Below are 13,578 nucleotides of genomic sequence, written 5' to 3' on the forward strand. Positions count from 1 at the left end.
GGCTTCAATAAAGTGCATTTCATTGAAAGCCGCCTTATTGGTAGCTTTGGTATCAGCCGGGAGAATGCATGATCTCCAGGCCCTATCAGTAGATCCTCCTTCCTGGCAGAATAGTGGCAAAGACAGACCCGTCCTACCTCCCTAGAAGGGCTGCTACATTCCATAGATCCAAGAAATCTACCTTCCCTCCTTTTTTTTTTTTGATAGCCCTGCAACACCAGAGCAGGAGAGATATCATTGCCTAGACGTAACGGAGACCGTCTTAGTCTATATAGATAACTCTAAGCCCTGGAGGCAGAACAGGGCTCTTTGTGTCTCTTCTTGTCTCTTTCCAGGGTAACAAGAAGGGGCCGAAAATTACGAGAGGCAGGCAGTCCCGATAGATCAGAAACGCAACTACATTGGCATATTCGGCAAAAGGAGAAAACCCGCCACAGGGCGTGAGGGCACATTCTGCAAGAGCCATATCTACTTCCTGGGCCGAAAGGGCGGATGTCCCGATGGAGCTAATATGTAAGGCCGCAACCTGGTCCTCTCCTTCTACCTTTTATAGTCACTACAGGCTGGATTTATCTTCTTACGATGATTTAGCCTTTGGTAGATCTGTCCTTGACACGGTGGGCCCTCCCAGGTGATTGTCTCTGGAAATCTCTCAGTGGGTGCTGTCGTGGCGAAGAGAAAAAAAACAGATTACTTACCGGCAATACTCTTTTGTAGAGCCACGACAGCACCCGCTCACTTCCCTCCCTTAGTATATGTACATGTGGTTCACGCTGGTGGGTGATGGATAGAGACTGTATATAAATATGTGAAGTGTATACAGCAAAAGATATAAGTGTGTGTGTGTGTGTATATATATATATATATATATATATATATATATATATATATATATATATATATATATATATATATATACTGGAATCGCTTACTGAACAAATTGACTAAAGCATGTGTGGCGGTTCCTCTTGTTCTCTGTAATCCAACTGAGGGATCGAGGGGGACCGCCCCATTTATCTCTCTGTAGGTTTCCTGTTCCTAGGGGCGGATCCCTTCTCTCAGTGGGCGCTGTCGTGGCTCTACAAGAGTATTACCGGTAAGTAATCTGGTTTTTCCTTACTGCAGGTTTATGAAAATTAATGTTTAAACTGTATTTTGGGATCAAATCGGAAAACCAGGGGAAGAGTCCTGAGGAGATCATTTGCATATTCCCAGTGCCTTCTGGGATAAGTGAAGAGTCTCCGCGACCTCAACGATCACTGTGTTTTGGCCGTTGCAGCTGAAAAGAGGAAATCGGAAAACCAGGGGAAGAGTCCTGTGGAGATCATTTGCATATTCCCAGTGCCTTCTGGGATAAGTGAAGAGTCTCTGCGACCTCAACGATCACTGGGTTTTGGCCGTTGCAGCTGAAAAGAGGAAATTGGAAAACCAGGGGAAGAGTCCTGAGGAGATCTTGGCTCATCTTTCATCGTTTTTAAGAAATCTCAATATGGAAGAGGCCAGAAGCCATTTGGTGAGCTGCATTTCTTGCTACATGTTCACAGACTTACCAGTGGAATAGCCAAACTTCACATGCCACAAATGCAAGCTTGTGTCCCTGTTGGAGGAAAAGTTGCAAAATCTCGAAGAGAGGTTAGCTACGTTGAAGATCATTAAGGAAGGTGAAGAGTTCTTGGACAGAGCAGAATTATCTCTTCATGTTACAGAAAGAGAAGAAATTCGAAGTGCACCTGAAGAAACAGAGGAATGGAAACATGTGACCCTGAGAAGCAGGAGGATCAGGAGACAGTCAGCACCCATACTTCTCAGGAACCAGTACCAGCCTCTCACGCACGAAAACGAAGAAATACATCAGGATAAGACTTTGCCCACAAACAGCAACCTTGTACGCCTCCAGAGTCCTCCTGGATGGAGAAAGAAAAATGTTGTGAAGAAGAAACGGAGAGTGGTGGTCATGGGGGATTCCTTGTTGAGAGGAACAGAGGCCGCTATCTGCAGACCGGATATAACTTCAAGAGAAATGTGCTGTCTTCCAGGTGCAAAAATTAAAGATGTGTCTGACAGGATATCAGGACTCTTCAGACCTACAGATGACTACCCATTCCTGCTACTACATGTGGGGACAAATGACACCGCAAGAAACGACCTGGAAACCATCTGCAGAGACTTTGAAAACTTAGACAAGAAAGTGAAAGGACTGGGAGCGCAGGTGGTCTTCTCTTCCATCCTCCCAGTGGATGGCCATGGAACAAGGAGGTGGAATAAGATTCTGCAGGTGAACAACTGGCTACGTCGATGGTGCCGTCAGCAGCGATTTGGATTTCTGGATCACGGAGTGAATTACCTATACGATGGACTACTTGCTAGAGATGGGGTGCACCTTACGAAGACTGGAAAACAAGTATTTGGAAGTTGCCTTGCTATACTTGTAAGGAGAGCTTTAAACTAGAACAACATTAGAAGGGAAGCAAAAGACCAGAAAAAAACATACACCTGACAAATGCTATTGAGAATCTAAATAATAAAAATATTGGAGAAAGAGAAACCAATCACAAACTAAAATGTTTCTATACTAATGCACAAAGCATGGGCAACAAACAAGGAGAATTGGAACTACTAACGCAGGAAAATAAATATGATGTCATTGGAATCACTGAAACTTGGTGGGACGATACACATGATTGGAATACAAGACTAGAAGGATACAACTGATTTGCAAGAAACAGACTTGATAAACGAGTAGGGGGTGTCGCATTGTATGTTAGAAATGCGTATATCTGCACAGAGATTGAAGCTTCAGAGACTGGGAGTTCTGTGGAAACTGTTTGGGTAAGAATACAAGGACAGAACAATGGAAAGGACACCATTGTAGGCATTTACTACAGGCCGCCTGTGCAAGCTGAAGATATGGATGAACTCTTTACGCATCAAATGGCCAAGTTCTCCAAAAAATATGGCATAGTTGTCATGGGAGATTTCAACTATCCAGACATTTGTTGGGAATCTCTCTCAGGCAAAACTAACAGGTCAAGGAAATTCTTATCCTCTCTTGCTGACAACTTTATCTTCCAAAGGTAGGGGAGAAAACAAGGGGAACTGCTACCTTGGATCTAATCCTTAGAAACAGGGAGGAAATGGTTGAGGAGGTAAAAGTGGCTGGGACCCTAGGAGGTAGCGACCATGCTATTTTAGAATAGAGGAGGAAGACCTGTGAAGACTCAGACTTCAAGGTTAGATTTCAGAAAGGCAGATTTTAAGGGTTTCAGAAAGAGAATTTGAGGGATCCAATGGCTGGATATCCTTAAAGACAAAAATGTCCAGGAAGGTTGGGAAATCTTGAAAAATGAAATTCTCAAAGCCCAATTGTTAACAATTCCGAAAAGAGGGAAGAATAGGAAGCATTTAAGGAAACCAGGATGGATGAACACAGAACTTAAGCACATGCTAAAAAGGAAGAAAGAAATGTTTATAAAATGGAAAGAGGGAGGCATATCTAAAGAAGAATATAATGATGTCTGCAGAACCTGCAGGGCACAAATCAGATTATCTAAAGCTGACAATGAATTGAGGCTTGCAAGAGATGTCAAAAGCAATAATAAAGGATTTTGGGGATATGTCAAAAGTAAAAGAAAAGTCAGATGCTATAGGATTTTTACAGGATGAAAATGATGAAATGGTAAGACGAGATGTTCAGAAGGCTGAACGTTTAAATTCATATTTTGCATCTGTTTTCTCAGAAAGGAAATGTAACATCAACTGTTCTTCACTGTCCTATTAAGGGAATAGAAGAATTCAGGATATCTATAAACATAAAGATAGTGAGGAAACACTTAGCTAACCTAAATGAATTCAAGTCTCCAGGTCCAGATGAATTACACCCCAGAGTACTGAAGGAGATAGCAGAAGAAATTTTTGAACCCCTCTCCATAATCTTTGAAAATTCTTGGAGAACAGGAGAAGTCCCAAAAGACTGGAGAAGAGCAAATGTTGTTCCTATCTTCAAAAAGGGGAAGGTGGACCCAGGCAACTATAGGCCGGTGAGTCTGACTTCTATACCAGGAAAGATGTTTGAACAAATTATTAAACATGTTTGTCAGTACCTGGATAAGAATGAAGTGATTAAACAGAGTCAGCATGGGTTTGTAACTAATAAGTCATGTCAGACTAACTTAATTTCCTTCTATGACGGAATCACTGATTGAGTGGATCAAGGAAATGCTGTAGATATAGTATATCTTGACTTCAGCAAAGCATTTGACAAAGTATCTCATACAATTCTTATAGAAAAAATGACTAAGTATGGAATGGACAAGGCAACTGTTAGGTGGATTCATAACTGGCTTAGTGATCGGACCCAAAGAGTGGTCGTAAATGGCTGCACATCCAGTTGGAAGAATGTCTCAAGTGGGGTACCACAGGGCTCTGTCCTGGGCACTGTATTGTTCAACATCTTTATCAACGATTTAGATGAAGGAATTGAGGATAAACTGATTAAATTTACTGATGACACAAAGCTAGGAGGGATGGCTAATACTAGAGAAGAGAGAGAGAGGATTCAAAAAGTTATAAATAAACTGGAGCAGTGGGCAGCAACTAACAGAATGGTTTTTAACAGGGAAAAATGCAAAGTACTACATCTGGGCAATAAAAATGAAAAAAGCATATACAGAATGCGAGGAATAGGGCTAAGCAACAGCACATGTGAAAAAGACTTGGGTATACTAATAGATCACAGACTGAATATGAGTCAACAGTGTGATGCAGCAGCAAAAAATGCAAATCCAATTCTAGGATGTATTAACAGAAGCATACAGTCTAGATCACGTGAAGTCATTACTGCCCTCTACTCCTCTTTGGTCAGACCTCATCTGGAATATTGTGTCCAGTTTTGGGCACCACATTTTAAAAAAGACATCAACAAACTGGAGCAAGTTCAGAAAAGAGCGACCAGAATGGTGACCGGTCTGCAAACCCTGTCTTATGAGGAAAGGTTGCAGGATTTGGGAATGTTTAGTTTGCAAAAGAGAAGACTGAGAGGAGACTTAATAGCTGTCTACAAATATCTAAAGGGCTGTCACATTGTAGAAGGATCATCTTTATTCTCATTTGCGCGAGGAAAGACTAGAAGCAATGGGATGAAACTGAATGGGAGGAGACACTGATTAGATATTAGAAAAAACTTTTTGACAGTGATCAATGAGTGGAACAGGTTGCCACGAGAAGTGGTGAGTTCTCCTTCAATGGAAGTCTTCAAACAGAGGCTGGACAGACATCTGCCTGGGATGATTTAGCGAATCCTGCTTTGAGCAGGAGGTTGGACCAGATGGCCCAGGAGGTCCCTTCCAACTCTACGATTCTATGATTCTATGAATATTGTAGAGATCCACCAAATGAGTGGATGGAGATTTACTCGCTTGACCGTTCTTTAAGGCATACGTGGGGACTCTCCGGGTTAAACAGTTCATTCGGTTTATTAAACATCAGCATAAACCGCTCTTCATGAACATAATAGCATGCAGCTTCCAGTACAACGTCCGTTAAACATGCAGCTTTACCACATAAAGCATACAAAGTCTCTTACTGTCCCCGGTCAGAGTTAATCACGGTTTATCCCTCACGGGTTATCGGGGAAGCGGCCGCACTGGGATCACTGTTCCAGACAGTGACTTGCTCACTAGGCCGTCTACAGTTGCAGACCTGCAGCCGGGCAGTAGCTTCCCTACACAGAGCCATCACAGACTCTACCAGGTCCGGGCCTTTCCATGTGCTCTTCCGGGAAGTTCAGTCCCAGACACTTCCAACACACCCAGGCCTTCTGGGACCTTGCACTCTGACCACTCAGGATCAAACACACACAACCCCATGTGACCCGACCTCAGTCACTATATGGTACGTGACCACACCCACAAGTGAGGTATGGATCACATGGTCAGCCAGACACATACAGGCTTTATCCTGGGCGTTCAGACACATGCCCACATGCATATTCTGAGTAGCATATACAGCGCCCCCTAGCTTTAACAGAGGTTACAGCACCACTATATATATAGATAGATAGATACACATACATATTGTGAGGTAGCGCTGTCATCTAAGTTAGGGGATCCAGCAAACAAAACACATCCGGCACCAGGTTTTCATCAACCATAACATAGTCCATGCGGTTTATTCAGCAGCATAAACCCATAGCAGCAATATAAACTTCATATACAGCATAGCGTCCATAGAGTTTCACTCTGGTTATCTTGTAGTCACACAGGTTAAACTTACACAGGCTTTCTAGCCTCCGTTATCTCACCCACGTCAGGGTCACTCAAGGTTCCTTTAGCATACTGCAGACGTCCATTCCCTCCAGGGAACTATCAGGCACGTGCAGCCATTCAACACAGCGTTCCCTGCTGTCAGGAAGACGCCCCCATCTCTCTGACAGGGCCTTCCACACTGGACCAACCAGGTCCCAGCATTCACCACATGTGACCTACCCTGGCCACATTATATGGTATATAGCCACGCCCACCGGGTGACATGACTATGACCTCATCACAGGTCCTTCACACACTCACATAGCCTTTTACTACAGGCGTTTTCAGACCCACCCCTGGGTGGGTTTGTAGGTAACCAGACCCGCCCATCTCTCTAGTTACCTGGAGACTTCTCCCTCACATATTAACGCAGCACCTCAGCAATGCCCTTGCTGATCACACATACAGTACATAAGTCTCCATCTCAAAGCCACCCACTTTGAGATACATTACCGTCCTTGAGGATTCTGCCACTCATCCTCTCTCTTGGGACATCCACACAGCTCCCCCTAGCGGACACAGAGGTTACTACACAATATATGTATATACACACTGTATATGTATGTGTGTGTGTGTGTGTGTGTGTGTGTGTATATATATATATATATATATATATATATATATATATATATATATATATATAATTTTATGTAATACCGAGCCCGAGGTTTAGTAATTAACAGGTGTCAGCCAGATAACCTCATTAATAAAACGGTACATAAAGAGTTAAATAAAGACACACACACGAACGCACAGAAAAAAATCGATATGTGGCCCCCCTATAAAGTCGCACCAGCAAAGGCTAGGCATACAGCTGTGGGCTGATATTAATAGCCTAGGAAGTGGCCATGTATATTGGCACCCCCTAGGCCAGGCTAAAAAAACAGCAGCTCTCAGCCACCCCAGAAATGGTGCATCTTATAGATGAGCCAATTTTGGCACTTAGCTTCCCTCTTCCTACTTGCCCTGTAGCGGTGGCAAGTGGAGTTCATATTTGTGGGGCTTTGTATTGTCAGGTGACATCAAGCACACAAGATAGCAATGGAGAGGCACCAATAAGACACCTATCCATTACTAATCCTATAGTTACATGGTAAATAAAGACACAGTCAGAATAAAGTCCTTTATTTTAAATAATTACACAGACTCCTTTATTGAATCTTAATTAACCATACTTACTGAACGCCTAATCCTCGACGCCCTCATCTCCTGCAACAAAAATAAAATAATAAACCAACATATAATACTATCGTGTCCGTAAGTGAGAGCACCGGAGCTGATCAGCTGAAGTACTCTGGTGAACGCTCACGGCGACTCAGTGATACACTGCGGGAGCGAGTACTTCCTGTCAGTGTATCGCCGGCGGCCTGGTGACATCGATGTGGGACACTCGGTATTAAATGGACTACACCGGACAGGGAGTATATGGTGGTGTATTATTTTTAATTGCTTGCAGGGGACGCTGGCTTCGGTGATTAGGTGTTCGATGAGTATGTTTATTGTATGTGAATATGTATGTGATTATGTCAATGTTTTGATTTTTTTTTTTATAATTGAGCTCAGGCGCCGGATGATGAGACTATTCTCCCATTATCGGCTCCTGCTGTCTGTTATACGTGACAGCAGACATAGCCAGATGGGAGTAGTAGTCAGTGGCGGATTATAATGAGGTCAATTTGGGCAGTTGCCCCGGGCCCAGTGGGGTTAAGGGGCCCACAGCCCAGGCCAGTAAATTGCCCCATTATAATCCGCCACCGCGCAGGGCCGGATTATAGGCAGGGCAGGCGGGGCTTCAGCCCCGGGGCCCCCACCACAAGAGCTTCTAAGGGGGCCCCCACCACATTCCTGCTGGCTGCTGCAATGGCACTCCATCTTCTCCCCACCTAAAAGTGAGTGACCGTGGGGGCGGCATTATGTGCTCTGCTACCAGCAGCATCTACAAGTAGCGTGAACGCTGATGCTGCTGGTAGCGTGCAAAGGCTTGTGATGAGATCACAGGAGGTAAGGTGTCAGGGCCTGCGATCATGTGACCCCTGTCTCCTCCCCTCCTGTGACCTCATCACAGGTCCTGTGCGCATAGCACAGAGCACTGAGAGCAGCCATGTATGTGGAGTGCGGCTCTGCGGGTGGAGGTCGGTGCTGGAGGCCCCATTATTCTCTATGTGGAGTGTGGCTCTGCGGGTGGAGGTCGGTGCTGGAGGCTCCATTATTCTCTATGTGGAGTGCGGCTCTGCGGGTGGAGGTCGGTGCTGGAGGCTCCATTATTCTCTGTGGAGTGCGGCTCTGCAGGTGGAGGTCGGTGCTGGAGGCTCCATTATTCTCTATGTGGAGTGCGGCTCTGTGGGTGGAGGTCGGTGCTGGAGGCCCCATTATTCTCTATGTGGAGTGCGGCTCTGTGGGTGGAGGTCGGTGCTGGAGGCTCCATTATTCTCTATGTGGAGTGCGGCTCTGCGGGTGGAGGTCGGTGCTGGAGGCTCCATTATTCTCTATGTGGAGTGCGGCTCTGCGGGTGGAGGTCAGTGCTGGAGGCTCCATTATTCTCTATGTGGAGTGTGGCTCTGCGGGAGGAGGTCGGTGCTGGAGGCTCCATTATTCTCTATGTGGAGTGTGGCTCTGCGGGTGGAGGTCGGTGCTGGAGGCCCCATTATTCTCTATGTGGAGTGTGGCTCTGCGGGTGGAGGTCGGTGCTGGAGGCCCCATTATTCTCTATGTAGAGTGTGGCTCTGCGGGTGGAGGTCGGTGCTGGAGGCCCCATTATTCTCTATGTGGAGTGCGGGTGGAGGTCGGTGCTGGAGGCTGCATTATTCTCTATGTGGAGTGCGGCTCTGCGGGTGGAGGTCGGTGCTGAAGGCCCCATTATTCTCTATGTGGAGTGTGGCTCTGCGGGTGGAGGTCGGTGCTGGAGGCCCCATTATTCTCTATGTGGAGTGTGGCTCTGCGGGTGGAGGTCAGTGCTGGAGGCTCCATTATTCTCTATGTGGAGTGCGGCTCTGCGGGTGGAGGTCGGTGCTGGAGGCCCCATTATTCTCTATATGGAGTGTGGCTCTGCGGGTGGAGGTCAGTGCTGGAGGCTCCATTATTCTCTATGTGGAGTGCGGCTCTGCGGGTGGAGGTCGGTGCTGGAGGCTCCATTATTCTCTATGTGGAGTGTGGCTCTGCGGGTGGAGGTAGGTGATGGAGGCCCCATTATTCTCTATGTGGAGTGCGGCTCTGCAGGTGGAGGTCGGTGCTGGAGGCTCCATTATTCTCTATGTAGAGTGCGGCTCTGCGGGTGGAGGTAGGTGCTGGAGGCCCCATTATTCTCTATGTGGAGTGCGGCTCTGCGGGTGGAGGTCGGTGCTGGAGGCTCCATTATTCTCTATGTGGAGTGCGGGTGGAGGTCGGTGCTGGAGGCCCCATTATTCTCTATGTGGAGTGCGGGTGGAGGTCGGTGCTGGAGGCTCCATTATTCTCTATGTGGAGTGCGGCTCTGTGGGTGGAGGTCGGTGCTGGAGGCCCCATTATCCTCTATGTGGAGTGCGGGTGGAGGTAGGTGCTGGAGGCTCCATTATTCTCTATGTGGAGTGTGGCTCTGCGGGTGGAGGTCGGTGCTGGAGGCTCCATTCTGTATGTGGAGTGCGGGTGGAGGTTGGTGCTGGAGGCTCCATTATTCTCTATGTGGAGTGCGGGTGGAGGTCGGTGCTGGAGGCCCCATTATTCTCTATGTGGAGTGCGGGTGGAGGTCGGTGCTGGAGGCTCCATTATTCTCTATGTGGAGTGCGGCTCTGCGGGTGGAGGTCGGTGCTGGAGGCCCCATTATTCTCTATGTAGAGTGCGGCTCTGCGGGTGGAGGTCGGTGCTGGAGGCCCCATTATTCTCTATGTAGAGTGTGGCTCTGCGGGTGGAGGTCGGTGCTGGAGGCTCCATTATTCTCTATGTGGAGTGCGGCTCTGCGGGTGGAGGTCGGTGCTGGAGGCCCCATTATTCTCTATGTGGAGTGCGGCTCTGCGGGTGGAGGTCGGTGCTGGAGGCTCCATTATTCTCTATGTGGAGTGCGGCTCTGCGGGTGGAGGTCGGTGCTGGAGGCTCCATTATTCTCTATGTAGAGTGTGGCTCTACGATTCGTGACCCCCGTCACGTGACGAGGGGGGCCCACAGAGTCTGAACTGCCCCGGGCCCTGGCTACCCTTAATCCACCCCTGGTAGTAGTCCCTTCAGACAATGCCTAAGTACAATCACTATGGACTGTTCATCGCATGGGTACACACCCACACACACACGCAGACACCTGCGCACGTCCTCCGCGCACGTGCTCTGCTCACGCGTTCGTCCTCCGCTCACGCGCTCGTCCTCCGCTCACGTGCACATCCTCCGCTCACACGCACATTTTCCGCTTACACACCAGGTTTAGATTACCTTATCTGCGGCCCCTCTATAGATTCCTGGGGACCACAGTGCTCGAGCTGACAGCCACGCTTTGACGGCTGTCAGCCTTTTAAACCCTCACTTTCACTGCGCATGCTACGGCACATGCATTGAAGGATTACATGTTCACGCTGGCTGGAACAGTGTGATATCTATGCTCCCAGTGATATCTATACCACCATCCCTTTCCAGTGATGCCTCTGCCCCCCCCCCCAGCCCTCCCCAGTGATGCATCTGGCCCCCCCAGCCCTCCTCAGTGATGCCTTTGCCCCCCCAGCCCTCCCCAGTGATGTCTATTCCCCCTCAGCCCACCCCAGTGATGTCTATGCCCCTCCCAGTGATGTCTATGCCCCCCAGCCCACCCCAGTGATGTCTGTGCCCCCCAGCCCTCCCCAGTATGTCTATGCCCTCCCCAGTGATGTCTATGCCCCCCAGCCCTCCCCAGTGATGTCTATGCCCCCCCAGCCCTCTTTAGTGATTTCTATGCCCCCCCAGCCCTCCCTAGTGATGTCTATGCCCCCCCAGCCCTCCCTAGTGATGTCTATGCCCCCCCAGCCCTCCCTAGTGATGTCTATGCCCCCCCAGCCCTCCCTAGTGATGTCTATGCCCCCCCAGCCCTCCCCAGTGATGTCTATGCCCCCCAGCCCTCCCCAGTGATATCTATGCCCCCCTAGCCCTCCCCAGTGATGTCTATGCCACCCCCAGCCCACCCCAGTGATGTCTATGCCCACCCCAGTGATGTCTCTGCCCACCCCAGTAATGTCTATGCCCCCCAGCCCACCCCAATGATGCCTATATGTATATAACCCCAGTGTCTCATGTGATGTATATGCCCCCACCGTCTCCTGTGATGTATATACTGCAGTCCCAGCATCTCCTGTGATGTATATAGTGCAGTCCCAGCGTCTCCTGTGATGTATACACAGCAGTCCCAGTCTCCTATGTGACATATATGCTTTACAAAACTTATTATCACAAAGAGTTAACTGTGCTCCAGACCGATGCAAACCTGGAAAAGCAGTTCTGAGGAGCAACATGCTCTCAATATCACAGCAACACCAAAGAGAAGCATCTTCAGTCACCACATTAGGGCAAATTAATTAATGGTTTGACCAAATATACTGTAGTACGGTAATTTTCAAGTTGATAATATTGTGCAGCACCTGTTTGATGGCAGAAATTTCCAAATGGCCCTTGGCAGAAAAAGGGTTCCCAACCCCTGCTGTATACTGTCAGTATTCGGCAATTGACAGTCACATAGAGAGACTACATAAATGTATGAGCTTGGAAAACCCCTTTAAGCCCGCAAATAAGTATTCACTTTCAGATCACTTCATCAATCATTTGATCAACTTTTGTAGCATTGCGTGTATTTTAGAGAAAATATATAAAATATTTATATCTATGCATCTATCTCAAACGTTTTTTTACACCCTTATAACAAATGTGTTTGAGATTTGGCACCGTGCAAACAATTTTCACCCTCACCTCTATACAACAGTGTCTCCCTTGTTTTCCTTTATGATGGTTTATATAGATGACAGTCAGGATTATGACAGTGATCAGCAGCATAGCCAGTATTATACCCACAATTGTGCCAGAATGCACATGGGATGCACTTTTCTTTGGAACCTCCTCAAGTGGTTCTGAAAGAGTAAATTATATACATTTAGTTAAAGGGAACCTGTCAGCAGGTTTTTGCTACCTCCTCTGAGAGCAGCCTGATGTAGACAAAGATAAGCTAAATAATACATTGTTGGATTCAGATTACTGGGTGCATCCACTGTGATACAAACAGAGTTTTTAGATTTATCTTGAAGCAGAGACGAGGAAGCTAACCCTGGTGTATAAAGTCCATAGACAGTGAGCTGCCTATCACAGGAGGGGGCGTGTAGGACCAGGGCTCACATGACCAGTTAGTTACAGCAATTATAAGCTACTAGTGCTAAAACAGTCATTGTAAGCCAGAAAAAGCTCGAGCTTGATAGAAGAGGCATCGCTGAAATCTGTGTTTTAACCTCAAATCATTCTATCTTCAGATTACATAGCTAAAACCAGCTCATACATTCCCTTTAAAGGAGTTTTACACTCTTTCGGGCAGGTTATCAATACTGAGCTCAACATATTCCACAAGAAGGTGTATCATGTGGAAAAAAAGTGAAAATAAGAGAAAATATTGATTGCTAAAAAATGATTCTTTATTAAATATTATTTAAAAGAGAACTTAAAAAGACAGGGCAAAAGGCCTCCAAAAAAGGGGGATAGGCTGCGGCAAAACAGTATACAATGATGTAAAAAAAATAATAATACACACAATAATAACCCTGTAGATTTAAATATAAATACAAAAATGGTTCTTGCATGCAAAAGTAATAATAATAATTCCTGCCACAGTCAGTCCACCTTAGTAGATAACAATGAACACATTGCTTGTTACTACTAGGTTTTGCAAAAAAGACAATATTGCACGTTGCCCGTGTGGTTGTAGAAAAAGTAGATGTAAATATAAAGAGGTATTGACATGCAAATTAATCACTGCAGGGTTCAACATGCCTCAGTAGACAAAAGCCATTGTTTGTTACTGCTGAGTATCTGCAAAGGAAACAGTATTGCACATTGCCCATGTGACTATTAGCGTCCTGAGTGTGCTAAAGGGTTAATGAGTAAAGTGTGCCAGGGAGCTGCACAGAGTATAATAGAAATAAAATGCCTGGTATAAACCCGGGACTGGTTGTTAGTATCTGAGCTAGAAGAATGTGCCGGATTCGGTGCAGCGTCCACCGGTAACAGCTGAGGGAATGCCGCAGGAGTATCCCACCGCCCGACGAGCGCCGTTTCGCTATGTAGCTTCTTCCAGGGGCGTGGAGATAAG

General features: G+C 46.8%; 1 protein-coding gene and 1 long non-coding RNA gene across 5 annotated transcripts in view; one reads left to right on the forward strand and one right to left on the reverse strand.

Annotated features, from left to right (window-relative positions):
* LOC141086465 (uncharacterized) overlaps positions 1-13,578 on the forward strand; it is a 103,553-nt gene that overhangs the window by 56,002 nt on the left and 33,973 nt on the right. The window lies entirely within an intron of this gene.
* The window catches only part of PLXDC1 (plexin domain containing 1), a 167,582-nt gene that overhangs the window by 12,491 nt on the left and 141,513 nt on the right, over positions 1-13,578 (reverse strand). For all 4 annotated transcript variants that reach the window (XM_073572525.1, XM_073572524.1, XM_073572523.1 and 1 more), the window contains one exon: positions 12,195-12,352. In XM_073572525.1, the coding sequence (XP_073428626.1) occupies positions 12,195-12,352 (158 nt within the window). The remainder of the gene's footprint in view (positions 1-12,194; positions 12,353-13,578) is intronic.

Source organism: Dendrobates tinctorius, unplaced genomic scaffold (genome assembly GCF_039654945.1).
Source record: "Dendrobates tinctorius isolate UK_male_01 unplaced genomic scaffold, ASM3965494v1 ptg000032l, whole genome shotgun sequence".
In the NCBI taxonomy this organism is placed as follows: Eukaryota; Metazoa; Chordata; class Amphibia; order Anura; family Dendrobatidae; genus Dendrobates; species Dendrobates tinctorius.